The sequence below is a fragment of the Trypanosoma conorhini genome (assembly GCF_003719485.1).
Source record: "Trypanosoma conorhini strain 025E chromosome Unknown Tco_14.4_contig_00007, whole genome shotgun sequence".
Classification (NCBI taxonomy): domain Eukaryota; phylum Euglenozoa; class Kinetoplastea; order Trypanosomatida; family Trypanosomatidae; genus Trypanosoma; species Trypanosoma conorhini.
This window is the reverse complement of record NW_021704093.1, coordinates 42,921-70,900: the sequence shown is the minus strand read 5'-3', so window position 1 is coordinate 70,900 and position 27,980 is coordinate 42,921. Positions and strand designations below refer to the sequence as shown.

The 27,980-nt window shown below is 65.2% G+C and overlaps 14 protein-coding genes across 14 annotated transcripts in view, besides 45 other annotated features; all 14 read left to right on the top strand.

Moving 5' to 3' along the window:
* Positions 1-7: 7 nt before the first annotated feature.
* On the top strand, positions 8-994 carry Tco025E_00354 (mitochondrial carrier protein; the record flags this gene model as incomplete). The annotated part of the gene is made up of 1 exon (XM_029367297.1): positions 8-994. One exon carries the CDS (start codon positions 8-10, stop codon positions 992-994), a length of 987 nt encoding a protein of 328 aa, XP_029232630.1.
* A 94-nt stretch (positions 995-1,088) lies between these two features.
* Positions 1,089-1,107: a microsatellite.
* Positions 1,108-1,176: 69 nt separating this feature from the next.
* Positions 1,177-1,198: a microsatellite.
* Positions 1,199-1,234: a microsatellite.
* An 86-nt stretch (positions 1,235-1,320) lies between these two features.
* Positions 1,321-1,396: a microsatellite.
* A 107-nt stretch (positions 1,397-1,503) lies between these two features.
* Positions 1,504-1,525: a microsatellite.
* Positions 1,526-1,570: 45 nt separating this feature from the next.
* Positions 1,571-1,597: a microsatellite.
* A 175-nt stretch (positions 1,598-1,772) lies between these two features.
* Positions 1,773-1,795: a microsatellite.
* Positions 1,796-1,853: 58 nt separating this feature from the next.
* Positions 1,854-1,874: a microsatellite.
* Positions 1,875-1,941: 67 nt separating this feature from the next.
* Positions 1,942-1,967: a microsatellite.
* Positions 1,968-1,978: 11 nt separating this feature from the next.
* Tco025E_00353 (uncharacterized protein) lies at positions 1,979-3,580 on the top strand (the record flags this gene model as incomplete). The annotated part of the gene is made up of 1 exon (XM_029367296.1): positions 1,979-3,580. The coding sequence occupies one exon, from the start codon at positions 1,979-1,981 to the stop codon at positions 3,578-3,580; it is 1,602 nt and encodes a 533-aa protein (XP_029232629.1).
* A 397-nt stretch (positions 3,581-3,977) lies between these two features.
* Positions 3,978-3,995: a microsatellite.
* Positions 3,996-4,030: 35 nt separating this feature from the next.
* Positions 4,031-4,057: a microsatellite.
* A 14-nt stretch (positions 4,058-4,071) lies between these two features.
* Positions 4,072-5,322, top strand: Tco025E_00352 (uncharacterized protein; the record flags this gene model as incomplete). Its single annotated transcript, XM_029367295.1, has 1 exon — positions 4,072-5,322. The coding sequence occupies one exon, from the start codon at positions 4,072-4,074 to the stop codon at positions 5,320-5,322; it is 1,251 nt and encodes a 416-aa protein (XP_029232628.1).
* Positions 5,323-5,349: 27 nt separating this feature from the next.
* Positions 5,350-5,384: a microsatellite.
* A 96-nt stretch (positions 5,385-5,480) lies between these two features.
* Positions 5,481-5,528: a sequence feature (A-rich).
* A 99-nt stretch (positions 5,529-5,627) lies between these two features.
* Positions 5,628-5,665: a microsatellite.
* A 39-nt stretch (positions 5,666-5,704) lies between these two features.
* Tco025E_00351 (uncharacterized protein) lies at positions 5,705-8,503 on the top strand (the record flags this gene model as incomplete). The annotated part of the gene is made up of 1 exon (XM_029367294.1): positions 5,705-8,503. One exon carries the CDS (start codon positions 5,705-5,707, stop codon positions 8,501-8,503), a length of 2,799 nt encoding a protein of 932 aa, XP_029232627.1.
* Positions 8,504-8,596: 93 nt separating this feature from the next.
* Positions 8,597-8,618: a microsatellite.
* Positions 8,619-8,623: 5 nt separating this feature from the next.
* Positions 8,624-8,662: a microsatellite.
* A 342-nt stretch (positions 8,663-9,004) lies between these two features.
* Positions 9,005-9,052: a microsatellite.
* Positions 9,053-9,098: 46 nt separating this feature from the next.
* Tco025E_00350 (ATP-dependent Clp protease subunit, heat shock protein 78 (HSP78)) lies at positions 9,099-11,540 on the top strand (the record flags this gene model as incomplete). The annotated part of the gene is made up of 1 exon (XM_029367293.1): positions 9,099-11,540. The coding sequence occupies one exon, from the start codon at positions 9,099-9,101 to the stop codon at positions 11,538-11,540; it is 2,442 nt and encodes an 813-aa protein (XP_029232626.1).
* Positions 11,541-11,723: 183 nt separating this feature from the next.
* Positions 11,724-11,765: a microsatellite.
* Positions 11,766-11,791: a microsatellite.
* A 22-nt stretch (positions 11,792-11,813) lies between these two features.
* Positions 11,814-11,870: a microsatellite.
* A 1-nt stretch (position 11,871) lies between these two features.
* Positions 11,872-11,901: a microsatellite.
* Positions 11,902-11,916: 15 nt separating this feature from the next.
* Positions 11,917-11,958: a sequence feature (GA-rich).
* Positions 11,959-11,996: 38 nt separating this feature from the next.
* Positions 11,997-12,022: a microsatellite.
* A 53-nt stretch (positions 12,023-12,075) lies between these two features.
* Positions 12,076-12,131: a microsatellite.
* Positions 12,112-12,166: a microsatellite.
* A 92-nt stretch (positions 12,167-12,258) lies between these two features.
* Positions 12,259-12,336: a sequence feature (GA-rich).
* Positions 12,337-12,396: 60 nt separating this feature from the next.
* Positions 12,397-12,424: a microsatellite.
* Positions 12,425-12,673: 249 nt separating this feature from the next.
* Positions 12,674-12,735: a microsatellite.
* Positions 12,736-12,926: 191 nt separating this feature from the next.
* Positions 12,927-12,959: a microsatellite.
* Positions 12,960-13,072: 113 nt separating this feature from the next.
* Tco025E_00349 (mannosyltransferase-like protein) lies at positions 13,073-14,263 on the top strand (the record flags this gene model as incomplete). The annotated part of the gene is made up of 1 exon (XM_029367292.1): positions 13,073-14,263. The coding sequence occupies one exon, from the start codon at positions 13,073-13,075 to the stop codon at positions 14,261-14,263; it is 1,191 nt and encodes a 396-aa protein (XP_029232625.1).
* Positions 14,264-14,399: 136 nt separating this feature from the next.
* Positions 14,400-15,650, top strand: Tco025E_00348 (mannosyltransferase-like protein; the record flags this gene model as incomplete). Its single annotated transcript, XM_029367291.1, has 1 exon — positions 14,400-15,650. One exon carries the CDS (start codon positions 14,400-14,402, stop codon positions 15,648-15,650), a length of 1,251 nt encoding a protein of 416 aa, XP_029232624.1.
* Positions 15,651-15,856: 206 nt separating this feature from the next.
* Positions 15,857-15,896: a microsatellite.
* Positions 15,897-16,530: 634 nt separating this feature from the next.
* Positions 16,531-16,552: a microsatellite.
* A 271-nt stretch (positions 16,553-16,823) lies between these two features.
* Positions 16,824-18,074, top strand: Tco025E_00347 (putative fatty acid desaturase; the record flags this gene model as incomplete). The annotated part of the gene is made up of 1 exon (XM_029367290.1): positions 16,824-18,074. One exon carries the CDS (start codon positions 16,824-16,826, stop codon positions 18,072-18,074), a length of 1,251 nt encoding a protein of 416 aa, XP_029232623.1.
* A 58-nt stretch (positions 18,075-18,132) lies between these two features.
* Positions 18,133-18,171: a microsatellite.
* A 275-nt stretch (positions 18,172-18,446) lies between these two features.
* Positions 18,447-18,503: a microsatellite.
* A 417-nt stretch (positions 18,504-18,920) lies between these two features.
* Positions 18,921-18,985: a sequence feature (A-rich).
* Positions 18,986-19,089: 104 nt separating this feature from the next.
* Positions 19,090-19,110: a microsatellite.
* Positions 19,111-19,139: 29 nt separating this feature from the next.
* Positions 19,140-19,163: a microsatellite.
* A 31-nt stretch (positions 19,164-19,194) lies between these two features.
* Tco025E_00346 (uncharacterized protein) lies at positions 19,195-19,494 on the top strand (the record flags this gene model as incomplete). The annotated part of the gene is made up of 1 exon (XM_029367289.1): positions 19,195-19,494. One exon carries the CDS (start codon positions 19,195-19,197, stop codon positions 19,492-19,494), a length of 300 nt encoding a protein of 99 aa, XP_029232622.1.
* A 167-nt stretch (positions 19,495-19,661) lies between these two features.
* Positions 19,662-19,695: a microsatellite.
* A 109-nt stretch (positions 19,696-19,804) lies between these two features.
* Tco025E_00345 (uncharacterized protein) lies at positions 19,805-20,758 on the top strand (the record flags this gene model as incomplete). Its single annotated transcript, XM_029367288.1, has 1 exon — positions 19,805-20,758. The coding sequence occupies one exon, from the start codon at positions 19,805-19,807 to the stop codon at positions 20,756-20,758; it is 954 nt and encodes a 317-aa protein (XP_029232621.1).
* Positions 20,759-20,884: 126 nt separating this feature from the next.
* Positions 20,885-20,907: a microsatellite.
* A 154-nt stretch (positions 20,908-21,061) lies between these two features.
* Positions 21,062-21,080: a microsatellite.
* A 3-nt stretch (positions 21,081-21,083) lies between these two features.
* Positions 21,084-21,122: a microsatellite.
* Positions 21,123-21,331: 209 nt separating this feature from the next.
* Positions 21,332-21,368: a sequence feature (GA-rich).
* Positions 21,369-21,457: 89 nt separating this feature from the next.
* Positions 21,458-22,444, top strand: Tco025E_00344 (uncharacterized protein; the record flags this gene model as incomplete). The annotated part of the gene is made up of 1 exon (XM_029367287.1): positions 21,458-22,444. One exon carries the CDS (start codon positions 21,458-21,460, stop codon positions 22,442-22,444), a length of 987 nt encoding a protein of 328 aa, XP_029232620.1.
* Positions 22,445-22,644: 200 nt separating this feature from the next.
* Positions 22,645-22,675: a microsatellite.
* Positions 22,676-22,760: 85 nt separating this feature from the next.
* Tco025E_00343 (polyadenylation/uridylation factor 1) lies at positions 22,761-25,745 on the top strand (the record flags this gene model as incomplete). The annotated part of the gene is made up of 1 exon (XM_029367286.1): positions 22,761-25,745. One exon carries the CDS (start codon positions 22,761-22,763, stop codon positions 25,743-25,745), a length of 2,985 nt encoding a protein of 994 aa, XP_029232619.1.
* Positions 25,746-25,859: 114 nt separating this feature from the next.
* Positions 25,860-25,882: a microsatellite.
* Positions 25,883-25,992: 110 nt separating this feature from the next.
* Positions 25,993-26,032: a sequence feature (A-rich).
* A 431-nt stretch (positions 26,033-26,463) lies between these two features.
* Positions 26,464-26,506: a microsatellite.
* A 610-nt stretch (positions 26,507-27,116) lies between these two features.
* On the top strand, positions 27,117-27,638 carry Tco025E_00342 (group II trans-sialidase superfamily; the record flags this gene model as incomplete). The annotated part of the gene is made up of 1 exon (XM_029367285.1): positions 27,117-27,638. One exon carries the CDS (start codon positions 27,117-27,119, stop codon positions 27,636-27,638), a length of 522 nt encoding a protein of 173 aa, XP_029232618.1.
* A 55-nt stretch (positions 27,639-27,693) lies between these two features.
* Positions 27,694-27,980, top strand: part of Tco025E_00341 (Tcoingi protein) — a gene marked incomplete at both ends in the record, with an annotated part of 522 nt that continues 235 nt past the window's right edge. The window contains one exon of the mRNA XM_029367284.1: positions 27,694-27,980. This exon is cut by the window's right edge and continues 235 nt beyond it. Coding sequence (XP_029232617.1) covers positions 27,694-27,980 — 287 coding nt within the window.

The window sequence follows — 27,980 nt, the reverse complement described above, 5'->3', positions numbered from 1 at the left end:
GTAATCCATGAGCGCCACGGCATCGATAGTGTCACAAGGGCCGCTGCAGTCGCAGCAGCAGCAGCAGCAAAGGCCCTCCGTCTTTGCGAAGTTGTTCAAGGGCCACGCAGGCGCGGCGACAATGGCGGGCGTGCTGGAGATTGCCTTCTTCCACCCCTTTGACACCGTTGCGAAGCGGCTCATAACCAGCCGCACCCGCATCTGGGCTGCCTCCCTCGAAGGCACGCTGCGAAACCTGAACACCACCATCTTCCGCTCCAAGGCGGACGCCAGCGTGGCACAAAAGTTCCTCTACCTGTACCCCGGCTCGACCTACGCCGTCTGCTACAAGATCCTGCAGCGGGTGTACAAGTTTGCGGGGCAGCCCTTGGTGCGGGACCACCTGCTCACCCACAACAAGGAAACCTTCACGGCGCTCTTTGGCCGTCGTGACAGGCTGATGATGGAGTCCGTCTCCGGCTGCATTGTGGGCCTTGGCGAGGTCGTTTTACTGCCGCTGGACCGCCTGAAGGTGCTGAGCCAGACGAACGAGGCTGTCATGCGGCACGGCGTGGCCCAGCTGCTGCGGCAGGAGGGCATTCGTGGCATGTACGCCGGCACCGTCGTCACCATGGCGCGCAACGCCCCCGGCTCCTTCTGCCTCTTTGGTGGCACCGCCTTCACGAAGGACGTTGTTTTTGGCCTGGAAGACTACCGCCGGGCGACGCTGTTTCAGAACCTGTGCGCCTCCACCGTGGGCGCCTGCCTCAGCATCGCAGTGACAAACCCTATGGACGTCATAAAGATCCGCGTGCAGAACAAGGACCCTGGCGCCCAGCTGAGCGCCGTATCGGCCTTCTCGCAGCTGCTGCGGGAGGAGGGCGCCTCCGCGCTGTTCAAGGGCCTCACCCCGAAGGTGATCGCCTCCGCCCCGAAGCTGATCTTCGCGTACAGCATGACGGAGTTTTTTTTGCAGCTGATGAACGCCAAGCCGGCCTCGGCGAAGGCCGCGTAGGCGTGCATCACCACCGCCTCCCTGCGGTGAAGCCTCAACCCAGACGAGAGGCGACGCCCCTGCCTGCTGGAGGGCGCGGTGTTGGCGGCGTGCCTGTGTGTGTGTGTGTGTGTATTTGCCTCAGCGGCGGAAGCGGCACCCACGTCAGCGCTACGGGCTGGACTTGGGCCCTTCCTCCTAGAACACGCGCACACACACACACACACAACAATAACAACAACAACAACAACAACAACAACAGGCGCAGAAAAACAGCGAATGTTTTCAGTGGCAGCGGTGGGGGCGGCCCGGGCGGGAAATGTGTGTTGCCGGCGGTAACAGGGCGGGAGGAGGAGGAGGTAGAAGAAAAGGCAACAAAAAAGAGAAGAAAAGAGGAAGAGAGAAGAAAGTAAAAAAGAAAAGGTAAAATTGGGGAAGTATTACACATACGGCGCCCATAAGGGAGATTTTTTTTGTTCTTGTTTTTATCACTGGGATCTTGTATTGGCGGCGTGCGTGAAGTGGCGGCGGTTGTTGTTGATGTTGGTGTTGGGGGGGGGGGACAAGCGACGACGAGGCGCTAATACGGAATTCCACAGGAGGAAGAGGAGGAGGAGGAGGAGGGTGCGGGGAGCTGCAAGGGGCGGAAGTCATGCTTCTGCATTCCCTCGTGGCGTGCAGCGCTTCTTCTCCCGCTGGACTGCGTGGGGGAAGGGGGGGGGTCGATTCTGCTGCTGCCTCTTCTGCCCTTGGCGGCGTTTTGCTTTTTCTTTCGGCATCGCGGTTGTAGGTTGTAGGTTGTGTGTGTGCGTGTGTGTTTGTTGGCTCTGCCGCTTGCTTTTGCCGGCCGCGGCCGCACTAGGCAGGCGACTTACTTTTAGTGTGAGTGTGTGTGTGTGTGCCTTCTTGCTGTTTGGGCCGCCCCTCGTTTTTCCAATTCGCGACGGCGGCGACTGCGGCGGGCCGCGGGAGGAGGAGCAGAAGGAGAAGGAGGGCACAGACGCGATGGCGCGGCCGCGGCACGGCAATCACCGCGACGAGCACGCCCGCCTTCTGGCGGAGCACGTGGAGCTGCTGGAGTCGAGCGTGCGCGAGCAGCTGGGGCCGCTGGCGGGTTCGCTCGTGCGCGCGCTCAACCGCCACGGCGCCCTGACGCTGCGGGAGCTCGCCGACGCCGTGAAGCGGGAGCCGTTTGGCAACCCGCTCAGCACCGGCGACGCGGCGCGGCACGTGGGGTGCCCGCTTGCCGTTCCCGCGCCGGCGGGGGAGGTGGGCACGGACGCGGCCATCAAGGAGCTCATGGCACGGCTTGTCCTGCACCGCGTCGTGTGCTACGACGCGGAGCGCCACGTGTACGGCGTGGCACTCGGCTACGGCCTGCTGCTGCGCACCCTCTTTCCGCTTGTCCTGCGCTTCTTCCAGCGCCGCTACGGCGAGACGGGTGTGACGCTGCTGATGGTGTTCCACCAGCTGGCGACGGTGCCGTGGGAGGCGGCGCTGCGGCTCGCGACGGAGCGTCGGCCGGCACTCAGCGAGGCCCTGCGGCACTGCGCGCGGGAGATGGAGCGGCTCGGCCTCGTTGAATTCGTCTCCGCGGGGCGAGGCGGCGTGGAGGAGGCGGCGGCGGCGCCGACGGCGACCCTCTCACCGGACCCCTGCCGCCTGCACGTCGGCAACATCCTCGCCGAGATGCTGCACGACGCCATTCAGCACCAGCTGCTCGCCGAGCGCTTCGCCGACGGCGGCGTGGCGGCTGCCGTGGTGGAGGCCTTCACGACGGCGGGGCGGGGCCGCCGCCTGGAGGAGCGCGCGCCCGGCTTTCCGCCGGTGCACCCCCGCACCAGCGTCTCTCTGCCGCTGCGGGTGCTGCTGCGGGAGGTCCCGCTGGCGGAGGCCGCCGTCGTGGCGACGGTGAGCCGCATGTGCCGCCCGGACGGGGAGGCGCTGTTGAGCAACGACGGCACCGCCGCAGTGGCGGTTGAGGGCCCCTACCGCTTCCGCTACGACGCCGCCATAGAGGCGATGCAGCGGGACTGCTGCGAGCGGCTGGTGTTTGCGCGGCACGGGGTGCTGGGGGTGCGGCTGACGAAGCTGCTGCTGCAGCACCACAACATGGAGGACCGCATGCTCGCGGAGGAGGCCATCGCCACGCTGCCCCGCACCCGTGAGGTGCTGCACGCCATGCTGCGCGACGGCTACGTGCGCCAGCAGGAGGTGCCGAAGAGCGGCGTGATGGCGGACCGGCAACCGAAGAACTCCGTGTTCCTGTGGGGCTGCAGCCTGGAGAAGGACCTGCTCCCCGCCGTCCGCGCGCAGGTGGCCAAGGCCCTCCGCATTACGCTTGCGCGGCTCTCGCAGGAGCGGAAAGCCGCGGCGAACGAGGCGGCGTCGTTCACGGCGGCGGCGGCGGCGGCGGCGAGTGGCGTTGCTGGCGCCGCCCCCGGCGCTGCGGAGAGCGAGGCGGCGTGCCCCGCACCGGCGGCCGGCGTGCGAAGGGCCACCGGGGAGGTGACGGCCGAGACGCTGCGGTCGCTGCGCGCGGTGGCGGCGTTGGAGAGCTCCGCCTCCGCGCTGATGGGGACGATGCTGGTGCTTGACTTTTACTGAAGCGAGGGCAACGCAGGGCAGTAGCGGACGCCGGCAAAACGCTCCGCCTCTCTGCGAGGAGGAGACGCATAAGTCATTTCTACTTTCTTCTGTAGGGGGTGGGGGCTTCGGGGCTGCGCGTGCCGTGTCTTCCCCCCTCCCCTCTTTTTTTTTCCCCCCTCGCTGTGGGCGTTTGCTGCCGGGTGGGCGGGGGCTGCGGTGTTGCCTGCGCCTCACGCCTCATGCTGCGTCTTCTCTCCCCCTCGGCTTTTTCTCCCCTTTTTCGTTTGGGGTTTCCCCCACCGCACCCCACCGCGCAGCTTAGAGCGGCTGAAGCACGCACGCGAAGCCACGGGACCCCCGCAGTTCCACTCCCTCTCCTTCGTTCTTTTTTTTCCCTTCTCTTTCCTTCTCTCTCTGTGTGTGTGTGTGTGTGGGGGGGGTGCTTTAGGCGACCTCACACCCCCTCTTTTGTCGTTGTCGTTGTTGTTTTTTTTGCCTTCGCGGGGGCGATGCGGGCTCCGGAGCGGCCGAACAGCAACGCCGCCGTGCGGGAGGACATTTTTGCGCAGCTGAGGTCCATCAAGTCCGCCGGAAGGCGGAGGCGCACCTCGCCCGAGCGGCAACTGCAGCTGCCGCCACCGCTGCACACGCCGTCGTTGGCGCAGCAGAACGCCCGAAACTCGCCGGTGCGTGAGAGCGGCGGGCAGGCGCGCCGGGCCAACGCGGGCCACGCCCCTGCGCCGCTGAGCCCGCACACCCGACGGCTGCCGCCGCTCTTTGCGGAGCAGCGGCGGAACGTCGCCAGCATTCGCACGGTGTGCACCGGCCTAGGCGACATCCTGCAGCAGCTGGACGTCGACTTTGCGCGGGTGGGCGTGTCGCTCCCTTCCCCGACGGCGGCGGTGGACGGGGCGGTGACGTCCGACATGCCGGGGGCGGCGACCATGCAGCTGCTGCAGCGCCGTGCGCGGCGGGAGTTCCTCTCGCGGCTGCAGCAGGCGCCGCCGGGGCAGCGGCAGAGCCTCGTGGAGGAGGACGCGCGGGCCTCGAGCCTCACGGAGGAGGTGCAGGACGAGATCAACCGCGCCCGGCTCGCGGCGGCCGACGAGGGGCTGAGCGACGAGCAGTCGGTCAGCGATTACGCGGAGGAGCCGGATCTGCCGCGCTTTGCGCCTGGCGCCCGGCTGCGGGATGAGGTGGAGGCGATGGAGCCCTCGCTGCGCAAGATCAGCGAGTGCGTCGCCGCCATGGCGGCCATCGAGGAGTGCGACGCCGGTAACCCCTGGTGGGACTCCGCGATGCGGACGCGGGAGATGAAGGCCACCGGCATCCGCGCCAACTACCACGCGCGCTGCATCCTCCGGTGGAACCAGCGCGCCCGCGAGCACTTCCTGGTCGAGGCCGTCTCCTCCAACGACCAGATGGCGCGGTGCCGCAGCGACATGCTGTACCTCCGCGAGCAGCAGGGGCTCTTTCAGCAGCGCATCAACCAGTCGCAGCAGGAGCAGGCCGACGGCGTCGAGGAGATGAAGACGCTGCAGGAGCAACTCTACGAGCTCAGCCACACAAAGGGCGAGCTGCAGCAGAAGCTCGTGGCGGCGGCGCAAGAGCGGCGGCTGCTGCCGGACAACTGCGAGGACGCCACTCTGGCGGAGTTGCTGCTGCTGCTCGACCACGTCAACTGGCCGGCGGCGGTGCAGCCGGACGCCGACCGCGTGAAGGAGTGGGTGCGCGAGAACGCCATCCCGCTGGATGTATAGACGCGCGACCACCTGCCGAAGCACCCCGTGTGCCTCTTTGTGTGTATGTGTGTGTGTGTGTGGCCATTCCCTCTTCCTCGGTCCATCTGCCTTGCATACATGTATATCTACAGTATAGATGTGTATAGCCGTTATTCCTTCCTAGTCCCTCTCTGTCGTTATTTGTTGTTGTTGTTTTTTTTTCTTTTTTCTCTCTTCCATTTACTACTATTATTATTATTGTCTTATTGCCGCCGCACGCACTCCCGTCAGCCGTGTTTGCGACGACGCCGGGGGGTGGGTGGTGGGGAAAAGCCCCGTAGAGGCACACACACACACACACACACACACACACACACGCACAGGCAGAGGGAGCGGGGGCGGTTGCGCGCTGGGTGGCGAAATGGCGAGTTCCTCCTCGTCGGCGGTGACGGGGGAGCCGCCGGGGCCGGTCGGGGAGCCGACCGCCGACGTGGGCACCTTCAACGAGATCCGCAGCGACAACCGCAACTTCGACTACTACCAGCGGCAGTTTCAAGAGGTGCTGATGGGGCTGGAGAACGACGAGGTGCTGGAGGCCTTCCGCGTGGAGTACGCCGCGCTGCACCACTCCTTCCTGAAGAGCCACGACGGCGAGACGCGGCTGCTGAAGAAGTGCGCGGAGCTGCAGGCCGACATCGAGGCGTGCGTGATGAAGGTGCAGGCGGCGGAGGAGCTGACGCGGGGCGACAAGACCACCATCGAGGCGCTCAAGGTGGAGATCGAGAAGACGCGCAAGAACGCCGTCGCGACGCGGGAGCGGGAGGCGCTGCTGAAGGACAAAGTGAACAGCCTCAAGCGGGAGCTGAGCGAAATCGAGGAGCGCGTCCACCGGCCGGTGGAGGCGACGGCGCAGGAGGCGGCGCTGCAAAGCCTCGTCCGCGCCCACGAGACGGTGCTGAAGGAGAAGGAGACGATGGAGTACCAGCTGGCGGCGCTGCGGCAGGAGTTCGCCTGCACCGCGCGGCGGCTGGAGCGCGTGCTGGAGGTGCGCCGCAGCCGCGACGCGGAGCTGCGGGCCGTGACGGAAGCGACGGAGGAGAAGCTGCGGGAGGTGGAGGCGCAGAAGGCGGTGCGGCTGCGGCGGGAGGAGGAGCTGCGGCTGACGCGGGAGGAGATCGCCCGCCGCGTCGTCGCCGCGCAGGAGCGGCAGACGGTGATTGAGCGGCTCAGCCAGGACAACGCCCGCCACGACGTGGAGATCAAACTCACCCTCGACGAGACGGCCCGGCTGACGGAGTCCTACCAGCAGCTCTCGCGGCAGCTGCAGAACGTGAACCGCACGTGTCAGTCCCGCAACGAGGAGAACGACGCGCTGCAGCGGCGCATGAACGAGCTGATGGAGGAGCTGAAGCTGAAGGAGTCGGCGGCGGACAGCGTGAGCCGGGCGCACCGGCGGGAGCTGAAGCTCTTAGACGCCGCCGCGCGGCGCACCGCGGCGATGGAGGGGCGGCGCGCGGAAGCCGAGGCCGCCCGCGCCGCGCTGCACGCGGAGCTGGCGCTGCTGGAGGACGACTTCGAGGCCGCCACGCGGGCCGCCGAGGCCGACGAGCGACGCGTCTCGGCGCAGGTGCGGGAGCTCGACCTGCTCCACGACAACGTCCTCGGCGCGGCGGCGAAGGCGCAGCAGCAGAGCCTGTGGCTCGCGGAGCAGCGCACGGAGGCGTACCACCTCGAGCACGAGTTGCGCTCCTACGAGGAGCAGGCGCAGCGGCAGAACGAGGTGATCTACAAGCTCTCCCGCGAGTGCGCCGGGTACGAGGAGAACATGAAGCTCGCCACCCTGCAGTGCGCCCGCATCATGGCGGAGGTGCAGGACCGCGAGGTGCAGCTGGGCGTCGCCCTCGACGAGGTGAAGGACGTGGAGGCGCGGATACGACAGCAGCAGGCCCTGCTGGAGGCCGTCCTCAGCGAGCGGAAGACGTACTCCAAGCACTACGCGCAGATTCGCGGCGGGGTGACGGAGATGGTGCGCGGCTTCAGGCTCATGCTGGCGCAGATCAAGCAGATGCAGGAGGAGGTGCAGCGCCGCGAGCGACGGCTGGTCGCCGAGGACGGCGGCATCGACGCCCTCGTGAAGCAGCGGCGGAAGCTGGAGGCGCAGATCGCCGCCCTCCACCTGCGCATCGACAAGCGCGGTCGGTCGGTGCAGCAGTACTCGCAGGAGGTGCGCCGCCTCGGCGACGTCTTTGCCGAGGGCGAGGACGAGGTGGGCCGCCAGCGACGCCGCTTCCGCGACGTGCAGAAGGAGCGCGACTTCCTCGACAACCAGGTGTACACCTCCAACGAGGAGCTGGCGCGGCTGTACGAGAAGGCGCGGGTGCAGCAGTCGCTGCTGCAGCGGGGCGAGTCGATCTGCGCGGAGCGGCTGCAGACCGTCAACGAACTCCACCACCGCATCGCGCAGCTGACGGAGGAGGTGGGGCGGCTGCGGCTCTTCGTGCAGCGCCTGCCGGAGCTGCGGCGCCTCGTCAACGGCGCCTCACGGGAGCTGGTGCGGGAGCAGAACCGCGTGCGGGCGCTGCTGCACGAGTGCGAGCGGCCGATGAACCTGCACCCGAACCACCAGCTCGCCTCCTCGGACCCGGAGGCGTACGCCCTGACGGCGCGGGTAGGCGCGCTGCAGCGGGAGCTCGTCGCGCGGCGCACGGAGCTGACGGAGAAGGAGCAGCGCATCAAGCAGCAGGAGGCGTCGTACCTGCAGTGCAAGGCGGCCGTGGCGCGCCAGCTCGGGCCGGAGATAGCGGAGCAGGTCGCCCTCTACCAGGGCAACCTCGCAAAGAAGGCGGGGCAGATGCGGGCGATGGTGGCGAGCCTCAAGTACTTCCGCGAGCAGACGGAGCTCTACCAGGCCCGCTACAACGAGCTCCGCGACACGCTGGACGGACTCGCTGAGAAGTACGCCGAGACCCGGCAGCAGCGCGACCGAGAGGCGCGACGCGAGGCGTCCGGAGGGGGCGGCTGCGGCGCCGCGGCGCCGCTGCGGCAGCCCGAGCAGCCGCAGGAGTACGTGGGGTACGTCGCCCCGCCACGCGGCGGCGACCACGCCGCAGACGCGGCCCACGATGCCCCCAGCAGCGGCGGCAGCGGCAGCCCCCACCGCGAGGAGGAGGGCGGCCCCGGCGAGGAGGCGGGGGACGGCGGGGCGGAGCCTCCCGCGTGAGACGCGTGGTTTTCAATGTACAGTGCCCGGAACAAAGGAGACGGCGCCGCGGTGCGCGGGGCCCGTTTGTGCCGTCGGCATCCTCTCCGTCGGTATATATATATATATATACATAGGCGTGTGCGTGTGAGAGAGAGGGAGAGAGTGCGTGAGTGTGTGCATGGGCGTGGGGCCAGCGACGCCTGCTCCCGCAGCCGCAGGGCGACAGGCGTTGCAAACCGCGCCGGGGGGGGTGCGCCTGCTCTCTCCACCTCCCACTGCGGGTTCTTTCCCTGCACGCTTCAAACCCCCCACTTCTTCCTTTTCTCTCTTTTTTGTTTTTGTTTTGTCTTTGCCCCCCGCGCGCTGCCACCGTCGGTGGCGCGTGCATTCGCCGACGTGGGGGAGGGCACAAACGCAGAAAAGGGCACAGCGGGCAGGATACACACATACACACAGCGCTATCTACAACAATCTATAAAAGGCGGAGCAGGCATCAAAAACAGCGGCAGCAACAGCGCCATATCTATCAATCTATCAGCATATATATATATATATATCTGTCTATATCCGTAGCCATATAATAAAGCAACAACAACAACAAATAGACGCAAGTATGATGCGTCGACTGACTTGTTGCGGTGGGGTGGCGGCGGGGGCTCTGCTGCGGTGGCGTGCGCCGGCGGCGGTGCTTTCGTCGCCCGCGATGACGACGACGACGACGCCTGCGGCGGCGCTGTGGGGCTTGCAGCGGCGCCTCCAATCGAGTGTCTCTCCGTGGAGCGGCGGTGGCGGCGGCAGCGGCAGCGGCAGCGGCGGGAACAGCGGCGGGAACAGCGGTGGCGACCAGCAGCAGGGGCGCGCCTGGGTGAACCCGCAGGCGGTGCCCCCCGGCGAGTTCCTGAACAAGTACGCCCGCAACCTCACTGAAGAGGCCCGCATGGGCCGCCTCGACCCCATCATCGGCCGCGAGGAGATCATCCGGCGCACGATCCAAGTCCTAAGCCGTCGCACCAAGAACAACCCGGTGCTCATTGGCGAGCCCGGCGTGGGGAAGACGGCCATCGTGGAGGGGCTGGCGCAGCGCATCGTGAGCGGGGAGGTGCCGGAGAGCATCAAGGAAAAGAAGGTCTTCGCCCTCGACATGGGCTCCCTCGTCGCTGGGGCGAAGTACCGCGGCGAGTTTGAGGAGCGGCTGAAGGGGGTGCTGAAGGACACCATCGACGCGCAGGGCAAAATCATCCTCTTCATTGACGAGCTGCACACCCTCGTCGGGGCGGGCGCCTCCGGCGACGGCTCCATGGACGCAGCGAACCTGCTGAAGCCGTCCCTCGCCCGCGGGGAGCTGCACTGCGTGGGGGCGACTACCCTCGACGAGTACCGCCGCCACATCGAGAAGGACGCCGCCCTCGCCCGCCGCTTCCAGTCGGTGCTGGTGACGGAGCCGACGGTGGAGGAGACGATCTCCGTGCTGCGCGGCATCAAGGAGAAGTACGAGGCGCACCACGGCTGCCTGATCAAGGACGAGGCGCTCGTCTACGCGGCGGTGAACTCGCACCGCTACCTCTCCGACCGGCGGCTGCCGGACAAGGCCATCGACCTCATCGACGAGGCCGCCAGCCGGCTGCGGCTGCAGCAGGAGTCGAAGCCGGAGCAGCTAGACGGGGTCGAGCGGGAGCTGGTGCGGCTGAAGATCGAGGTGGAGGCGGTGAAGAAAGACAAGGACGAGCTCGGCAAGGCGAAGCTGGAGCAGCTCTACGCCCGCATTGAGGAGCGGCAGAAGGAGTACGACGCGCTGGAGGTGCGCTGGAAGAAGGAGAAGGCCATGTTTGAGCGCATCAAGCGGCGGACGGAGGACCTGGACGTGCTGCGCTACCAGTACGAGCAGGCCCGCACGGAGGGCGACTTCGCCAAGGCGTCCGAGATCCTGCACGGCCGCATCCCGGCGCTGAAGAAGGAGATCGAGGCGGACAAGCTCGCGACGAAGACGGAGGGCTTCCTCACCCACGACTCCGTCACGGCAACCGACATTGCGCAGGTGATTGCCCGCGCCACCGGCATCCCGGTGGCGAAGCTCTTGACGGGCGAGCGCGACAAGCTCATTCACATGGACACCGAGCTGCGCCGCCGCATTCTCGGGCAGGATGAGGCGATCGAGTCCATCACCAACGTCGTGCGCATCTCGCGCGCCGCGCTGCACTCGCACAAGCGCCCCCTCGGCTCCTTCCTCTTCCTCGGCCCCACCGGCGTCGGCAAGACGGAGGTGTGCAAGCAGCTCGCCAAGTTCCTCTTCGACGACGAGTCCTTCATCTGCCGCATTGACATGAGCGAGTACATGGAGCGGCACACCGTGCACCGCCTCATCGGGGCCCCGCCGGGGTACGTCGGCTACGAGGAGGGCGGCGAGCTGACGGAGTCGGTGCGGCGGCGGCCGTACCAAATCGTCCTCTTCGACGAGTTCGAGAAGGCGCACCCGAGCGTGTCGAACATCCTGTTGCAGGTGCTCGACGAGGGGCACCTCACCGACAGCCACGGCCGCCGCGTCGACTTCAAGAACACCATCATCATCCTCACCTCGAACATCGGCGCGGACGTGATCGCGGGGCTGCCGGAGGGGGAGCCCTCCTCGCGGGCGATGCCGCAGGTGATGCGGATGGTGCAGCAGCGCATGACCCCGGAGTTCATCAACCGGCTGGACGACATCATCATGTTCAACCGCCTCGGCCGCAAGGAGACCCGCAAGATCGTGGAGCTGCTCTTCGAGCAGGTGCGGACGATGCTGCGGGAGCAGGAGATCACGCTGGAGACGACCACGCAGGTCTACGACTGGTTCGGCGAGCACGGCTACAGCCCGGTGTACGGCGCCCGCCCGCTCAAGCGGCTCGTGCAGTCCGTCCTGCTCAACCGCCTTGCGCTGATGCTCCTCGACGGCCGCGTGCGGGAGAAGGAGACGGTGCGGGTGGAGATGCGCGGGAGCGAGGTGTACGTCGTGCCGAACCACGACGCCGTCAGCTCCAGCAGCGGCGGCGCCGCCGACGACATCGGCCTCATCGCGTAGTCCCCCCGCCCGGCGCCGTGCAGCCGAACCCCCAGCGTCCCTGAGAGACGTGTGCTCTGCTTTTTTTTTTCGTTGGTTGTTTTTGCTTTGGGCTCTGCGGCCGGCCCCACCCCTGCCGCTGCGACTGCGACGCCTCAGGGCCTTGCAGAGGGGGGCGTGCAGGCAGCAGCAACAACAGCAACGAAAAGAAAAGAAAAGAAAAACAAAAAGGAAAGTAAAAAAAAAGGCGAAGCAAAAAGGAAAACGGAAAGCGAGAAGGCAATAAGCGGCCACAGACAGACAGAGAGAGAGACAGACTGACAGGGAGAGAGAGAGAGAGAGAGAGAAAGAAAACAACAACAACAACATAAAACCACACAACTGACACGTCAATGGCTCTGCTTGTCTCTTTTTTTTCTTCTTCTTATTTTTACTTCTTGTGTGCTTTACTGGACAGAGGGAGGGATAGGGAGGGAGCTCTCTCTCTCTCTCTCTCTTCTTCTTTGTTTTGTTTTTTTGTTTTCGCCTTCTCCAGTCGTCCTCACCATTCCTGTTTTACTACTACTCCCACTGCAGCTGCCGCTGCCGCGACTACTACTACTACTACTACTATTCTTGTTGTTACTATTATTGTTATTGTTACTGTTGCCTTTGGCGTCGTGTTTCACCCCCCCGCTCCCTCCATTGGCCCCGCACCACAGTGGGCGAGGTTCCGTGCGTTGGCGCCGCTGTCGCGGCCCTGTCTCTCCTCCCTTCTCTCCCTTCTCTCCATTCTCTCTCTCTCTCTCTCCCTTCCTTCTCTTTCGCTCTCTCTGTCGCCGCGGAGGTCCCTTCGGCCACCGACGGCCCCCTGCGCTCGGCGACGCGGGCGATGGAGCGGCGCCCCGACGCCGCCGCCGCCGCCGTCTTCCCCACTTCGCCGCCCGACGCGGACGAACAGTTGACGCTCCTCGCCGCGCTGCGTGACGCCCGGCGGCGGGCGCACGCGCTGCTGCGGCGCACAGAAACGATGCTGCGGCAGACCGCAGAGGCCAAGTGGGCGTGCGCGTGGGTCGCCTCGGCGTAGCGGCGGGTCCCCTCGCCTCACTGCCGGCGCCGGCGCCGCTGTGCCGTCCGTCCCCTTTTTGTTCTTCTCTTCTTCGCCTCTTTCTCCGTATATATATATATATTAGTTTTATGCTTTATTTATTGTTTATTTATTATTATTGTTTTTCTTCACGTTTGCGGGGACGCCGAAGCGACGGGCGGACAGCAGCAAGAGCAACACGAACATGAGTTATGTACTTATATATATATGCATATATGTGTGGCCTGCCCACTTTGGCTGCGTGGCGGACTCGCTGCCGTCCTCTTTGCGTGCCCCTTCGTTCGCCTCTTCCTTTTTTCTTTCCTTTTGTGTTTCCTTGCCTCTATCTCTCTCTCTCTGTCTCTCTGGCTCTCAGTGTGGTTTCACCGCCCGCGCCCTCGGCGGAGAGGAGTGGCGTTGCACACACGCACACGCCCCCTACACCACCGTGCGGCGTCCGGGGATATTGCTGGGCGGGCCGCTTAGAATGAAGCTCCGGCGCTTCCGCCCGCGTGCCGCGGGGGGTCGTGCGATGCTCCGGCGAAGGGTTTTTCTCCTCCCCCTCCTGCTGCTGTGCCTCCTGCTCTGCCTCTTCCTCCTCGTGCGTCTGCTGCCGGCGGAGGCGGGGATGGACCTCCACGGCATGCCCCTCTCCATCCCCGCCGGAGGCAGCACCAGCAGCCTGACGGTGGTCGTGACGGAGCTGCGGGCGTCCGCCGCGTCCGCGGAGGCGGGTTCGCGGCTCGAGCAGGCGCTGCGGCGGCGGGAGTGGTGCACGCCTGCGTCGCCGACCCAAAGTGTGACGCTCGTGCTGGTCTTCTACGCCCCGCCGGAGCCCCCGCAGTGGCCCCGCAGCCTCCCGGTGCGGTGCGTCGCGTGCGGCAAGAGCGACCCCTGGCACACCTGGACTGTCGGCCTCGCCGGCTCGCAAACCCGCGCAAAGCTGGGCGTGGCGCCGTGCGTGACGGGGGCCCACGTCGTCTTCGCCCACAAGGCGGAGGCGGCCACCAAAGTGAACTACGGCGTCGTCCCGGCGATGGTGCAGGCGGCGTTGGGGGCGGTGCCGCGGACCGACTACTTTCTCCTCATGGCGGACGTTGTGCTGCCCGCGGCGGACGACTTTATGCAAAAACTGCTGCAACCGCTGCAGCAGAACGCTGGGCGCGTGGCGGCGGTGCAGTGCACCCTGCTGCAGCGGCGCGGGGGGCGGACGCAGGGGAGCGGCGAACACGGGGGGGGCGCTGCCCTACTCCGACCACCGCGTCGTGGACAGGGGCGTCTTCGTGGGGCTGGGCGTGCTGAAAGAGAAGCAGCTGCTGCTGCCGTACCTCGCACGGCGGTTCAACGGCAACGCCGCCTCGGACACGCGGGTGTCGGAGCCGGAGGTGGTCGACGCCGTCTCGCCCTTCTGCACGCTTTACCACCGCGCCGCGTTCGACGCCGTTGGCGGGTTTGCCGACATCACCCCCGGCGACGTCCCGAGCGCGTCCTCCGCACCCGACGTCGCCGGCTGGGACCAGAGCATTCGCCTGCAGCGGGCACACACGAGTTGGCAGGTGTGGAGCAGCGGGGCGATTGGGGTCCTCGACGCCCGCGTCTCCCTTCCGGCCCAGGCGATGAGCCTGATGAGCAAGCCGGTCTTCCCCGCCGCCGACAGCTGGGGGGAGAGGCACTTTGAGGCCCTGCAGCGGCTGCACAACCGCCGCTTCGCCACCCCCCACCGCAGCCGTGGCCTGGAGCTCTCCGCCAGTGACAAGCCGCTGGCGCCGCTGATCTTCTATGCCCGCGACTACTCCTGCTCTTGCTGTGGGCTGATGCGGGAGGCGAACGGTTACCTGCGTCCGCTGACGGAGCGGTACGGGGTGTCGCTTACGGCCCCCGTGCACCACGGCTTCTGCTCCAGTGCGGTGGGGTCGGAGTTGGCCTCGCTTGAGCTCACCGACGAAATTCACGTGGAGCGGTTGTTCTCGCCCCTCCCCAGCGGCTCTGCCTGGCGGGCGGCGTACAAGCGGCGGCGCAAGATTCTCGTGATGCACATGCGCGCACACAGCTACCGCTGGGAGCGTAAAGAGTGGTCGCACAAGGCGGACTACTTTATTGGCAGAAGCCTCAGCGAGTTTTCCCGCATCCCCGAGAACTGGGCGGAAGGGATGCGGCGGTACCCCGACGAGGTGTGGGCAACCGGCGAATTTTTTAGCGCCGTCTACCGCCGCTCGGGGGTGGCGGCGGCGAAGATCCAGGTGGTTCCCGAGGCCATCAACGTGCACGCGTACGACCCACGCAGCTGCGCCCCCGTGGCCTTCCCGATGCAGCTGCGGCGCTTCTACACGAACATGCCGGGCCTCGCCCCCGAGGAGCTGCGCCGCCGCTTTCGCTTCCTGACGGTCATGAAGTGGGAGGGGCGGAAAGGGTGGGACGTGCTGCTCAAGGCGTACTGGAAGGCCTTCGGGCCCACCTCGCCGCTGCACCACCACGTCTCCCTCTACCTGAAGGTGAGTTGGATCCGGCGGTACTCCGGCGGAGCCAACGACAACAACATCCACGAGCTCATCGCGAACTGGTCGAGGAGGCACCTGCCGGGGTTCACCTCCATGAAGGACTTTCCGCACCTCGCCTTTTTGGGCGGCGACGGGTACTTGAGCGAGCGGGCGCTGCGGCAGCTGTACTGCTCCGCCGACGTCTTTGTCTTTCCCACGCGTGGCGAGGGGTGGGGGCTGCCGGCGACGGAGGCGATGGCGATGGGCGTGCCGGTGCTCTCCACCAACTGGGGCGGCGCCGCCGCCTTCATGTCGCCCAACGCCACCTTCGCCATCCCCGTGGACGGGCTCGAGGAGACGCCGGAGGGGCTCGGCTACGACACATTCCCGGGCAACAAGTGGGCGGTGCCGAGCGTGCGGGGCGCGGCGGCGATGATGCGGTACCTCGTGGAGCACCCCGACCACGCACGCGCCGTGGGGCAGCGGGGGCGGCGGCACATCGAGTCGCACTTCAGCGAGGAGGCCGTCGCCGACGTCATCGACGCCCGCTTCGCCGCCGTGACGCGGACGCTGCTGCACCTCCGCTGACGCCCCCCTCCCCCCCGCCCGCAAAGGCGGCGAGGGCAACATCAAAAAAAGGAAGTAGTAAAAAATGATAATAATAACGTGAAGAAAGGCGAAAGGGGGAAAAAAAGCAGCGACGGCAACGAAGAGGAGAGAAGGAACGGGGAGGAGGAGCCGGAGCGCCTCTGGGGGCCCACGTTTTGCACGTGGGGGAAACGGGGCGGCCGTCTAAAAAGAAAAAAAGGCAAAAAAAAACAGAAAAAAACAAAATGAGGAGGTGCGCCGCGGCGGGGCCATACGACAACGATAGGAAAGAAGGAAAAAAAAAGGACATGAGTGGCTGTCCAATGCCTTATATGACTTACATGGTTTACCGTTCAACACGTTTTATATAAGCGGAGGCCGTGCATTTTTGTAACAAAAAAAACAAGAAGGAGCACGTGAAAGCGGGACACGCGTGGAGTCGGGGATGCGGTTCACTAGTCGATAGGATTTTTGCGTGGATGGGCCCCTCCCGTGCTTGGGTGATGCACACGATTACTTCTGCCTGTGTGTTTATGTATGCATACAAAAAAAAAAGCAAGAAAAATGCTGCCGATTTGGAAGCAGACAGCGGGGGTGTTTCTATGAGTGTGTGCGTGTGTGTTTTTTTTTGCCTCTTCTATTCCCTCTTTTTTTTTCCCACTGTGGTCCGTCGTCGCGCCGTAACCGCCCCGCAGCCGCAGGGAGGCGGAGACGGGGCTGGGCGGGCGACGGCGGCTGGAGGGAACCGCAGCAACCAACCGCCTCGCGAGTTCACACGGGGACGCGGTTATCACTTACATAACCTTTGAATTCATCCGTGTTTTTTTCTTTGCTTCTGTGTTTGCGTGTATGCCTGTATGTACACCTCTCTCTCTCTCTTTGTGTGTGTGTGTGTGTGTGTGGCGCGGGCCGCCTGCTCCGTGCACCAGCCACGCGCGGCGTCCGCCTCGTTCGCCCCACGGGGCGACACCCTCCTCCCGCGGCTGCCTTCCCGCCTGTATTGTTGTTATTGTTATTGCTTTTCCCCTGCCCCCCTCCCACGCGTGCGTGGAGGTAACACTTTTGCGCCGTAGTCATCAAGGCGGGGACACGCGGGACAGCAACGACAGCGAAAGAGGAGGCACGCACGCAGCAGACATCGACCGTGGCGAGCAGGCAGAGGCGGGGCAAGAGATGAAGGCGATGCCGCAGTTTGAGGGCGCGAACGCCGCGCCAAGTGTGACGAAGGTGCTGCTCAGGTCCGGGCGCAACAAGGAGCACAACGTCATTGTGCCTCCCGCCACGAAGTCCATTCGGGAGATTCAGGAGCAGATCCCGGCGAGGTTCTTCGAGCGCAATACCACCCGCAGCCTGCTGTTTCTGCTGCGCGACCTCGCGCAGGTGGCGGTGACGTACGCCGTCATGTACGCCGTCGCATTGCCCCTCGCCAACTCGCTTGAGGCCGCGGCTGCCGCGTTTGCCGCCGGCGCCTCGGGCGACGCTGGGGCCGCGCCGTCGATGGCGGCAAAGGCCCTCGTCAGCGCGGCGTGGCTCTTCAAGGCGCTGCTGTGGAGCGTCTTTTGGTTTGTGCAGGGGCTCAACGGCACCGCCCTCTGGGTCGTCGCCCACGAGTGCGGCCACCAGGCGTTCAGCCCGCTGAGGCGCGTGAACGACGCGGTGGGGATGCTGCTGCACTCCGCGCTGCTCGTGCCGTACCACAGCTGGCGCCTCACCCACGGCACGCACCACAAGCACACCAACCACCTCACGAAGGACCTCGTGTTTGTGCCGCAGACGCGAGACCGCGTCGTGGAGCTGGTGGAGGAGGCCCCGCTGGTGACGCTGCTTCTGCTGCTCGTCATGTTCCTCTTCGGCTGGCCGGCGCACCTGCTGGCGAACGCCTCCGGGCAGGACTTTGGCCGGTTCGCGAGCCACTTTGACCCCACCGCCCCCTTCTTCCGCGGCGAGGACTACCACGACGTCGTCGTCTCGGACGTCGGCGTCGTCACGGTGCTGCTGCTGGTGCTCTCCAGCGTCTACCGCTTCGGCCTCGCCAACGTCGTCTGCTGGTACCTGGCGCCGTACCTCTGGGTGAACTTCTGGCTGGTGTTCATCACCTACCTGCAGCACACCGACGTCCGCATCCCGCACTACACGCACGAGCACTGGACGTTTGTCCGCGGCGCCGTGGCGGCGGTCGACCGCGACTACGGCGCCCTCCTCAACTCGTGGCTGCACCACATTAACGACTCCCACGTCGTGCACCACCTCTTCAGCAAGATGCCGCACTACAACGCGATTCAGGTGACGCGGCGGCACATTCGCGGCATCCTGGGCGACACGTACGTCACCGACGCCCGCCCGCTCTGGCGGGCGCTCTGGAGACCGGCGCGGGAGTGCCGCTACGTCGTCCCCGCCGAAGGCATCTGCGTATACTACCAATGACCGCCCACCGCGACGCCCGCAGGCACGTACATATAAACACATGTACGTACATGTGTGTATAGTAATATTAGTAGCAATAATAATAACAGTGATAATAGGGATGGGGGGGATGAAGTCTCCCTGCCGCGTGGCTGCCCGCCCCCCGGCGTCGAGAGACGCCAAGGAAGGGAAAGCAGCTATCAACCACGGAAGAATAACACGGAAGCAGCCGATGAAAGCAAAAAAAAAATGCATGCTGCGTTTGCCCTTCTGCCACTTTGCTTTCCATCCATGCGTGGCCCGGCCGCGTGCACATCTCCCCATGGAAACCCCAATGGCGGGTGTAAGACAAGGCGAAGATGTCTGCCTCGCACTCTCCCAAGGGTTGTTTGTGCGTCTGCGTGGGAGGTCGGCGGCTGCCGGGCAAGGCGGCGGTGGGGGCAGCGGGGGGAGCCCTCCGCGTGTTTTTCCGAATTTTATTCTTCTGTTTCTTAAAACAAAAATTGTTTTCCTTTGTACATGAAACCACGCGCCGCCGCCTTCTTCGCACCTCCTCCGCCGCGGCAGCAGACGACAAGGCCGCAGGAGGGGCGGGAACGAAGCACATAGCGCCGCGTACCGTGGGGGGAGGAGGGGGGTGAACTGGCAGGGAAAAGGGAATTGCGGGGAGCTGCCACCGCGGCGTCCGTCCGTCAGTCGCTTGTCTCCCGCGCCCGCTTCCACCGCCAACGACGCTCGGGAGCTGCAGGCGTCCCCCGCCGGCGCTTCATCGTTAACTTACACCTTTTTTTTCTGTGTGACTCGAGACGCACCACCGGCGGGAAATGGAGGCGTGGGGGTAAAGTTTTTTGCCGAAGGTGCCTTTTCTGTTTGTTTGTTTGTTTGTTTTTTAATTTTTACCCCGTTTTCTGTTGTGTTTTTTTTTTATGTTTTTGATTCCCTCGCGTCGTGTCGTCTTGTCGCTGCCGTGGGCCTCTGCGCCCGCCTCCCCCCGCCCTTTCGTCCCCCACACGCCCCCACGCCCCTCCCCCGCAGGCACACACACACACACACCCACGCCCCCAAGTAGGCGGGGACCGCACGAAGACAAAAAACAAACAAACAAAAAAAAGAGGCCGGCGGGGGCTGCTGGCGGGCGCCGATGTTTGCTGCGACGCGGGGGCTGCGGCTGTGGAACCCCGTGCGAGGCCGCGTGCGGCCGCCCAGCTGCGGAAGGGCGGATGCCCTCACGGCGACCTCCGCCGCGCTGTGCGCGGGCACGTACTGCATCATGGCCGACTGGGTGTACGGCGCCTACGTGGACCTTTGGCACGGCGTGTACGGCCTCGACGACGAGGACGACGAGGACGACGACGACGACGACGACACGACGGCGAGGAGGAGGACGCATGAAACGCGTCGTTTGCTTTTGGGGTTTCCCTTCGCCCTTACAAGTATTTAGATGCCTATATGTCTATTCTCGCGGCTGCTTTTCTTCGCCTCCCACTCACTCCTCTCCGCCTGCGCCGCAGACGGTAACGGCGCTGGTCCGTGTCGTGCCTGACGCCGCCGATGCCTTTGCTCCTTGCCGTGCCCCACGCGCCTTCCTTCTTCTTCTTTCTCTGCCTGCACAGACACACACACACACACACAACCACACACAGGAAGAAACCCTCGCGGGAACCGCCGCGTCGTTACTTGCGTGCGCGTGTGTGTTTTGCCGTGGAGTGAAGGGTTTTACGTGCCTCCCGCTGCTTCCGCCCGCCGTCCGAATGGATGCGTCGTCGGTGGGCAGCTCGTGCGACCTGACGGAGGACGTGCGCGGCGTGCGGCGGCGGCGGCGCGTCTCGCTGAGCTCCGTCGACTCCGAGCCTATTCCCAAGCGGTGCCGGCCCGACGCCGAGCCGCACCGCGCCGCCGCCGCTGCTGCTGCTGTTTCCGCCGGCGACGGGGAGGAGGACGGCGGGACGCGCGGCTCCCACGCGAGGGACGACGCGGGCGACAGTGACGCGTCGGAGGGGCCCGAGGCCGGCGCCGGCGCCCTCCACCGTGCGGGGTCGCCGTCCGCCGAGGAGCAGGCGGCGCTGCGGGACGCGAATGGTGACCCGCTGCTGCAGATCCCGCTCGAGCGCGTCTCCGAGGCGGTGGCGGCCGTCGTGACGGGCCTGATCGCCCGTAGCAGCACCGTCGTGGCAGACAACGCCGCCGGGGCGCCGGCGATGGACGCCGGGACGCGCCTCTGCCTCAAGGACGGCGCCGTTGTGGGCGTCGTCGCGACGGTGATGGGCCCCGTGGCCGCCTGCGCCTACGCCGTCGTCTGCCTCCCCGCCGTCTTCGACGCGCTGTGCGGGGCCGGCAGGCTCGTCCCCGGCGCCGACCTCCGCTACGACCTCGGCGAGCAGCGCATCATCTTCGACCCGGCGGCGCAGTGCGACATGCGCCGCGGCACGGACGCGAGTTACATCAACGACGAGGAGCTCCCGCCGCACGCGCGGCCGGACTTCTCCGACGACGAGGCGGAGCGCCAGTGGAAGATGCGCCGCCGCATGGACGCCGACGCGGAGCCGCTCTCCGACGACGACGTCCCCGTCGACGTCGACTGGGCGAAGCTCGACGCCCTCGAGGCGGGCCTGCGGGCGGAGCCGGCTGCGCCGCAGCAAAGCAACCGGCTGGTGGTTCCCCCGTGGGTCGCGGCGGCGCCGGCCTCCACACCCCAGCGCGATTAAGTGAGAAGTTAAGGGCGAGGCGCGGTGGAAAGAAGAGTAAAAAAGTAAACCAAAAAAAGAAAAAAAAGAAAAAAAACCGAAGAACAAACATGAAAAAGGACACCGCATCGTACCGACGCAAGCGCGGGCGGCGGCGGCGGCGGCGGCGGGGTAACGTTTCAAAGAGAGACAGTGATGCAGCGAAAATGGACGCGCCGACGCCCCCTGGAGCTTTTGGCACTGGCGCGTACGGCACGACGCGGCAGCGAGGGCCATGTTACGACCCTCCTCAGGAGGGACCGTGTCGCTCGCTCGCTCTGCTTTGCCGCCGCCGCCGCTGCCGACTGAGAAGGAAAGAGCTAAAGCGAGAGAGAGAGAGAAAGAGCGGGGTGTGTGTGTGTGTGCAGGCGCAGAGTTTGTCACGGATGTTCCGGAAAGTTGGAGGTGCGTGCTGCGCAGCGGCAGCCATCTTCTTGGAATCATGCGCTGGCGCCTGTGGATGAGAGCTCTCCCACACTTATCTTTGTTTTTTTTTTTTTGTCTCGCAGACGGAAGTCCTGACCTCCGCTCTTGCTGCAGTCGCCGCCGTCGTCGTCTCTTTTTTTTTCTTCTCTCTCACTTTCTCTCCCTCCCGGTCCCCGTGTGTGTGTGCCGCCCGCTCGGGCGCCGGTGGGGGGCGACTGCGGGTGCAGAGGAAGCTGCTCATCACGCCGTGCGGGCATGGAGTGGGCGCGGGGGCTGAACTGCTCGTCGGAGCTCGGCGGCTCCCGCGGCGGCGTCGACCCGCGCAAAGTGTGGGAGCAGACGGTGGCGGCCAATCAACAGCTGCTGAACATCGTGAAGGAGCGGGAGACGCGCGCGACTGCGACCGCGGCGTTGTTTCGCAGCCGCCACTTCGCCCTGCTGCAGGCGCTGGCGGCTGCTGAGGCGGAGGTGGCGGCGTTGAACGCCCGCAGCCGCAACCTCGTCGCCGCTCTGCGGGCGGCCCAACTGCGCGGCGCCGGCCAGGCCCAACATATCGACAACATTCACGCGACGGGCGCCGCACGGACGCCCGCCGTCGTCGCCACCTCCGCCGCTGACGCCGAGGACGACTACGCGCAGCTGCTGCAGCGCCTCACACACACCGGCCGGCTGCGGGCGGAGCTGCAGGCGGAGGTGCAGCAGCTGCAGTCGACGTGCAAGGCGGCCCTGCAGGAGCGTGCCGTACTGCTGCGGTCGCTGGAGGCGCAGCGGGAGGCGCTGGAGCCGCTTCTGCGCGACGCCGACAGCTTGGCGCGCGCGGAGGCGGAGGTGCGGGCGACGCTGCGCACGTACGGCGACGGCGCCGTGGGGGCGGGACGGGCCGCGCTGCTGCAGCGGCTCGCCGCCTGGTCCTGCGAGGAGGCGCGGGCCGTGCGCGGCGTCACCGCCCTCCTCAGCGGCTTCATTGACGCGGAGGACGAGAACCTCCGTGCGGCGGCGGCGGCGGCGGCGGCGGCCTCGGGGCGGCTGCGGGGCGTCGAGGCGGCGGTGCGGTTCCAGCAAACATGGAATGACGCCCTGCTGCGCTCCATCGGCGCCTTTTCGAGCGCGGCGAATGCGCGGCGGGAGGAGCTTTGGGCCCGTGTCGAGGAGCTGCGGCGGCGCAGGGCGCGGGACGAACGGGAGGGCGGCCGCACCGCCGATTCCCCAAAGCGCCTGCCAGGCGCCGGCTGCGTGGGTTGACGGGGGCGCCGGGGCGGGGGCGGGGGCGGGGGAACAGGAGCGGCCGGCCGCCGCCGCAAGCAGCAGCAGAAGAAGAAGGAAAATGAAACGGTAGAATTTCTCATGCCCGCTTAAAAGGCCATGCGTGTCATCTGCGCCGCGGCTTCTGCGTGCCTCTCTTTCTCCCTCCTTCTCTGTCGCTTGCTGTGGGGCTTCCCTCAGTTGTGTCTTTTTTGTTGTTCTTGTTGTTGTCAATGATTTCTTCCTCCCCATCTCTTTCTCCGCCTCGCGCACACGCGCGCACGCCGCAGGAAAGGGATTTTCACAGGTGCACTCAATGTTTGCGCGGCGGCTGCTGCTCTGTCGCCGCGCCGCCGTGGGCCTCACGGGCGTCTGCCTCACCCAGCGGGCCCCGTCCTTTCAGCCCTTCTCGCAGAAGGACGAGGATGACTTGGTGCGGGTCGTGCGTACGAAGCCGCGGCACGTGTTGAAGCACGTCCGGCAGCAGGTCTGGCGCTCGCGCAAGCGGGAGCTGCACTTCCGCAACACCGTCACGCACCTGATGATTGTGCTGCAGGAGTTCCTGCGCAAGCAGCTGATCGACCCGGCGAGCGCCTCGCAGATCATGGAGGGGGTCATGGAGGAGTGCGTCAAGTACTCGCAGCACGACATGGCCCACCTGCTCTTCCGCGCCTTTTTGCGGTTTCGCAAGTACGGCTGCGTCATCTCCGTGGACGCGCTGCGCTACCTCTTCGAGTCCTACAAGGCGAACGACAGCGGCGAGCTGATGGTGCAGCTCGCCAACGAGATGCGCTCGGACCCCGCCATGCGGCCGCTCTGCATCGCGGCGTACCTCTTCGCGAACCACCCGGCGGAGGCCGACGCGCTGCAGGAGGGGCTCGCCTTCAGCGACCTCACGCGCGACGACGTCGTCGCCCTCATCGACGGCTACGACAAGCTGCACCGGACGGAGAAGGTGATGGAGGTGCTGCAGCGCGTCACGTCTCTCACCGTGGCGCCGGCCGACCTCACCGACATCTTTCGCGCCTTCTTTCGCGTCTTCTACCGCCGCGACGACGAGGCCTCGTTTGCCGCCGTCTTTCAGGCATCCCGCGACAAGGCGGTGCCGCTCGACGCGGCCACGTTTGCCATCATTCTGCGGCAGCGCATGCGGCACGTGACCTCCGCCGAGGAGATCGCGGCGGTGGAGGGGGAGCTGCAGGAGTTCGGCTACGTCCCGGACGTCACGGGGAACTCCATCGTCATCGCGGCCTACGCCCGCCTCATCCACTTCGGCGACCGCGGCAGCGAGGAGCTGATGCTGGCGAAGGTCGACACCCTGCTCTCCTCCATCGAGTCCCGGCTGAGGCAGGGGGACCCCGACATGGACATCAGCGCCGCCCACATCCGGGCCGTCATCCGCGGCTACGGCGCGGCGGGGCGGCCGGACGCCCTGAAGACGGCCTGGACCCGCATGCAGCACAAGGGCCTCACCGACGACGTGCGGGTGTACAACGAGCTGTTTAAGTGGCTTGCGCTGATGGGCAACGTGAAGGACGTGATTGCCTTGAAGGAGGATATGGACGCCGCCGGGGTGCACCCCGACTCGCAGACGTACGCCTGGACGCTCCGGGCGCTGGGCAAGTACTACCCGCGCCACGTGGAGAAGCTCTACGAGGAGATGCTGGAGAAGCACGTGCGGCCGGATGTGCAGCTGTACAACACGCTGATCGGCATCTTCGGTGACCTCGGCGACCTGCAACGGGTGGAGACGATTGTGGCGGAGATGAAGCGGCGGGAGGAGGTTGGCAGCCTGCAGCTGACGCCGGTCACCTTCGCCGTGCTCATTCGCGTCTACGCCGGCGACCTGGCGAAGGCGGAGGCCGCCTACGCGGAGGCGCGGCAGCGCGGCCTTACGGACCACCCACACGTGCAGACGAGCATGCTGCACGTTTACGCCAGCCACGCGGAGGGCGCGGAGAAGCTTGAGGCGCTGCTTCGCGACATTCCGGCGTGGTCCACGGACGTCTTCAACGTGCTGCTGAACATGTACGGCAAGCGCGGCCAGCGGGAGAAGGTGTGTGAGTTGATTGACAAGATGAAGGCGGAGGGGACGGCGATGAACGACGTCACCTTCGGCACCCTCATCACCGCCTTTGCCCGCTGGGGGGACGCCGCGAAGGTGCGGGAGGTGATTCAGCTGCTGAAGGAGCACGAGGGGGAGGTCTCCGCCGCCTTCTACTCCGTCCTCGCCTCTTCGCTGAGCCGCATGGGCGACGTCGACGGCGTGAGCAACGCCTGGGAAGACCTGCTCTCGTCGAAGCTCTTCCCCGACACGGAGGTGTACAACCAGTTCCTCCTGCTCTACAGCCGGCAGCACAACGCGGGGAAGATGCAGGCGGTGCTCAACAGCATGATGAGGCAGGTGCCCCCCAACCCCGTCACCGCCACCACGGTGCTGGACATGCTGGGGAAGTCGGGCCGCGTGGCGGAGATGGAGTCGCTCTTCGCGGACATGAAGCAGTCGCCGGACACCACGCCAACCTCCGTGACCTACCACCAGATGATGAACACGTACGCCAAGACGGGGGACGTGGCCAAGATGGAGAAGCTGCACAGCGAGTTCCTCGAGAAGGGCTACACCAACAGCGCCGTCACCTACAACATCCTGGCCGACGGCTTCGGCCGCGCCCGCCGCTTTGAGCGGATGGAGGAGATTGTGCAGCAGCGGAGGCAGGCGGAGCTCCCCATGGACGACCTCACCTACTGCATCATGGCCACCGCCTACGGCCGGGCGAAGCTGAAGAAGGAGGTGCAGCGCCTCTACGCGGAGGTCACCACCCCCGCCTCCCGGCACCTCTTCACTAGCAAAGTCATTTGGTCCTTCATTGACGCCTTCTGCCGCTGCGCCGCCCCGGAGGAAATGGAACGCTGCGTGGCGGAGCTGCAAAAGACGGAGGAGGACGGTAGCCTCAGCGCGAATCACGTCCTCGCGCTCATTCCGTACTACTGCCGCCTAGGGGACATGAGCCGCGTTGACGAACTCCGCGAGCGCGCGAAGGCGCTGAACGCGGACCTCTCGTACACGTCACTGAACGCCATTGCCCGCGGCTACGCCAGGGCGGGGCGGTTTGACAAGACGGTGGAGACGCTCCACCTGCTGCGCGACCGCAACTGGGTCCCGGACGCCGCCACGGCGCTCTCCCTCTCCGGCTCCTTCCTCAAGGCGGGCCTGCACGAGCAGGCGCAGCAGGTGGTGCAGTGGCGACGGCAGTACGCGAAGCACGCGGGGGAGGAGGTGTCATCGGCTCCGGAGGTTTAGGGGGAAGTGCGCCTCGGCGCACAGGCGCGTAAAGCAGGGCAGAGCGCGTGAGGAGGCGAGAACGAGCGGGCGGCGGCGCTCCCGTAGAGTGGGGCCCGCCGCTTCTCAGTGTAAGTGCGTGCGTGCGTGCGTGCGTGTCTGTGTAGCAGAGAGAGGGAGGGAGGGAACAGAACGGGGCGGGGCACGCAACCAGCGACAACAGCAGAGCCCCCCCTCCCGGGCCGTCGCAGGAGTTGCTAGACATCTTTTTCTTTCCTTCCTTCTTCTCTTTCCCTCTTTTCTTCTTTGTCCGTGTGTTTGTGTGTGTTGCACGTCTGCGGTGTCAACACACACAAACACACGCATAAAATACACATGTACGCACATGGCCGTTTTGCAGTGTGTTTTTTTTGTGTGTTTTTTGCTGCCGCCCCCTCCAGCCTCTGCGGGGCGGGGGGACGTGCGTGCGTGCGATGCGTTCAAGTGCCGTATCCGCCTTGCAGACGCTCCTTTTTTTTCTCCTCAAGTCCCTTCCTGCCCACACACGCACGCGCCGAAAGTAAAGAAGGAAAAGAGAAGAAGCGCTACTCGCTACTGCGCACTTTGAAGGCTGTGCAGTTGCCACCACCCGCGACACACGCAAATACGCACAAACACACAACCGTCGCGGCCTGCGCGGACCCACCGCAAGGAGGGAAGGAAGTGAGAGAGGCTCATCATGCCGCGACACCTGTTTTCCGCTGTGGTGCTGCTGCTCCTCGTTGTGCTGATATGCTGCAGCTATGGAACTGTGCACGCTGAGGGGAATAAACCAAAGGAAGCGCAACTGCCGCAGAGTGTTGAACTTTTCTTGCCAAAGAAGACGCAGGTGGAAAAGTAGAGTGGAAGGCAACCGAAAGGTTTTTTTTCTCCGCACCTTCGCTCGCCAGTGCTGGTGGCGTCTTGGTTGCTTTTGCCGAAGGACACATCAACTACACAGACCCCCACAATCAATTGGTGGGGTACACTTATTCTGATATTGTGGCGGGGTACATCGACGCTGCGGAGAGCTGGGCGTCTCTTGTCGCTGCGGTCGACGCAAACCAGTGGAAGGCATACAGCGTCTTTGCCAGAACCAGCCAAGTGGATCGTGTGGGCCGTGCGTTTTGCCCCACCGCAGTTGCAAAGGACAACAAAGTCTTTCTTCTTGTGGGAAGCCACTATTTGATCTACGACAGTACTGACTCAACGTGGACGAAAGGTGACTGGAGTCTTGTTTTGCTGGTGGGTGAGCCCACGCAAGGCAAACAGATCCAGTGGGGCCAGCCCCAACAGCTGCTGCCACAGATCGCCCAATCCGCTCAAGCGAACCAACTGGATGAGTTTTCTGGTGCTGGTGGCTCAGGCGTTGCGATGGCAAGTGGCGCGCTTGTGTTTCCTGTTGTGGCAAATAAGGGAGGGGAGACGTCCTCCCCTGTCTCCACGATCATCTACTCGGCGAACAAGGGCCAAACGTGGGTGCTCCCGAAGGGGATGCTCCCTACGGACTGCACTTCGTCCCTCCTCGCCGAGTGGGAGGCGGGGCAGCTTCTCATGATTGCCGATTGTGCGTTTGGCCGCAGGGTGTTCGAGTCGAGGGACATGGGGGCAAAGTGGGCGGAGACTGTCGGGACACTCTCGCGCGTGCGGGGTGATTTTGAATCAAACCCTTTGCAACGGGCTCGGCGTGTGACGTCCCTCACCACCGCGACGATTGCTGGAACGAGGGTCATGCTGTACACCCAGAAAGACTACCCACTCGGGGCGACGGCGGGGGCGAAGGCGCTCTTCCTTTGGGCCACCGACAACAACCCGACGTTCCTTGGTCTGTGCGCGCTGTGGCGTCAAGTACATGAGGCTGGGGTCTCTAGTCCGCCACACTCGACGTCACCATAAGGACAGCAATGTAGCGCAGATACGTCTTGAGGACGGGTCCCTTCTTTTCCATGACATGGGCGTCCGGGAGTTTCAATGCCCACACTGCCCCCTGAAGAGCACACAACGAGGTGGACTCAGCAGGCATATAAAGGCAGCCCATGGGTATTCCGAACAGGAGTCGCGCCGCAATGTGCTAAAGTATGCCTGTGAGGAATCGTCGGCCCACTTGTTGGAGTGCCCCGCTTTGAGAGAGCTACGGATTAGCTGCGGCCTAGAAGAGTTATCTAGAGAGAAACAGCTCAGCAGTGACAAGCTGGCAGTATTCCTCTGCAGACTCTTCCAACTACGGTGCCCGATGCA